Genomic DNA, 1,764 nt, shown 5'->3' on the forward strand with positions numbered 1-1,764 from the left:
AGCCTTTGCTACTTGAGCGTATGGCAGACTTTCTCCAAGTGCAAAGACTAAAACTAAAGAAGGCCATTGCATAGCTTAGTCGTTAAAAATAAAGGACTTTACTTGCAAAAGTATTTGTATTTCATRTATTATATWACTGCATTTGGCCCACAGCTCTGGATAGATTTTCATTTTGGCCCTCTCGGGGAAAATGTTTGGGCACCCCTGATCTAGTCCCATTTTTAACTGTTAGCCTARCTTGGACCTTTGCTTCTGTCTAAATATCCTGAGTGAAGTCACAGCTGATAAGTTACTAACAATTGATAACTATCTAAGAACATCATTTCAAAGATGACTGGACCCCTTTAATCAAATATTACATGTGGACATAAACTTTTTCATATGTTGTCCAGTTAAACAGATACTGTATRGAAATCTGCTGCCAGTTTGCAGCGAGCAGGAAAAAGGGCTAACAGCGGGCAGCTGTGGCTCAAAACGTTGCTGTCGAGGCCAGCCCGTGGTCAGCTTGGTCCTGTTTCAATGTCAGCTGAAGGATACAAATCTCTGCTGCTCAACATGGMGCCGAGCGCCGCTCTCCGTTGTGCAGAGCTGCAGATTTATTACAGACTGGATGTCTGGACAGCGGGGCTTACCAGGCCTGGGATTTCCGTCTGGACATGCTCTGCCTCAGCCACTTTGAGTGCGGGGTCAGGTGGTAGATCAGCTGTCTGCAGATCTTATCTGAAGACTTTATTATGTCTGCGTCCTGTTAGGAAGAGAGCAGAAAGACAGTCCAGCATGAATCACAGAAAACAAGAGAGATTTATAGAGATAGTGTGAAGGAGCACTTTTATCAACAAAAACAAAGGAAGAGACTTTTACCTGTTTGGGTTTATTTGTCTGCACTGTAGCAAAATATCTTATGGGTTACTGGACGCTTTTTGATTCAACTTTCAGAAAGTAGTTATTGTGTGCACGTTTACAACAGATTAACATTTGGTGTCCAATTCAAGATGTTGGCAAAAGACAGCTAAACTCAATTACTTGGACAAATTCTGTGCTAAAATGTAGTGTAAATGTAGCTGATTACTACCCCTTGAGTACTAATTTAGCAATTACTCTTAGCAATAATGATGTTTGTCTGTTAGCAAAATAGCTCATGAACCACTGGATGGATTTTAGTGAAACTTTTAGAAAGTGACTATTGACAGTGATAAATGATTATTTTTAAGTCAGCACAGTTCAAGATGGCTGCCATAACTAATCAACCTTAGCCTACACTAAAATAGCTGTGCCTAAATGGATGTTATAGTTACTGAGGTAAAATTTAGTGTWGTGGTAGACATTTAGTTTTAGTCAATAACACACATATTTGGGACGTGCTAACAGATTCAGTGAGATGTGCATTGTAGCATGTTATTGTGTATAATGTTGTTTTCAGGGTTTGACCAGATGATTTTTTATTTATAGTTATTTCTCATCRTAAGATGATTTGGCGAGGGCTATGCATTCCTTCAAGGAAGCTCTCTCAAACCTAGGGTTTTAATTAACAACTATTTTTTTGCTGGTGTGCACCAGCAAAATAAACAAAAAATATGAGGTATTGGTGCAGAAAGTTTCTCTAATTGCCTCAGACTTGCCAGGCTGTGATATCATTCTCACAAACAGAAAAATGTATTTCATTACTCCTAAAGCCTTGAGCCAGAGCAGAACAAAACTCAATTTAGCTGCCTCACTGGAGCCAGAAAATCTAATCACATGCACAGTGCACGAGTGGGGTGGTGG

At 39.8% G+C, this 1,764-nt stretch overlaps 1 protein-coding gene across 1 annotated transcript in view; it reads right to left on the reverse strand.

The window, feature by feature from the left end:
- lrrc75ba (leucine rich repeat containing 75Ba) overlaps nt 1-1,764 on the reverse strand; it is a gene marked incomplete at its 5' end in the record, with an annotated part of 18,417 nt that overhangs the window by 15,042 nt on the left and 1,611 nt on the right. Inside the window, 1 exon segment of the mRNA XM_014015590.1 lies at nt 633-745. Coding sequence (XP_013871044.1) covers nt 633-745 — 113 coding nt within the window.

This window comes from Austrofundulus limnaeus, unplaced genomic scaffold, assembly GCF_001266775.1.
Source record: "Austrofundulus limnaeus strain Quisiro unplaced genomic scaffold, Austrofundulus_limnaeus-1.0 Scaffold131, whole genome shotgun sequence".
NCBI lineage: Eukaryota > Metazoa > Chordata > Actinopteri > Cyprinodontiformes > Rivulidae > Austrofundulus > Austrofundulus limnaeus.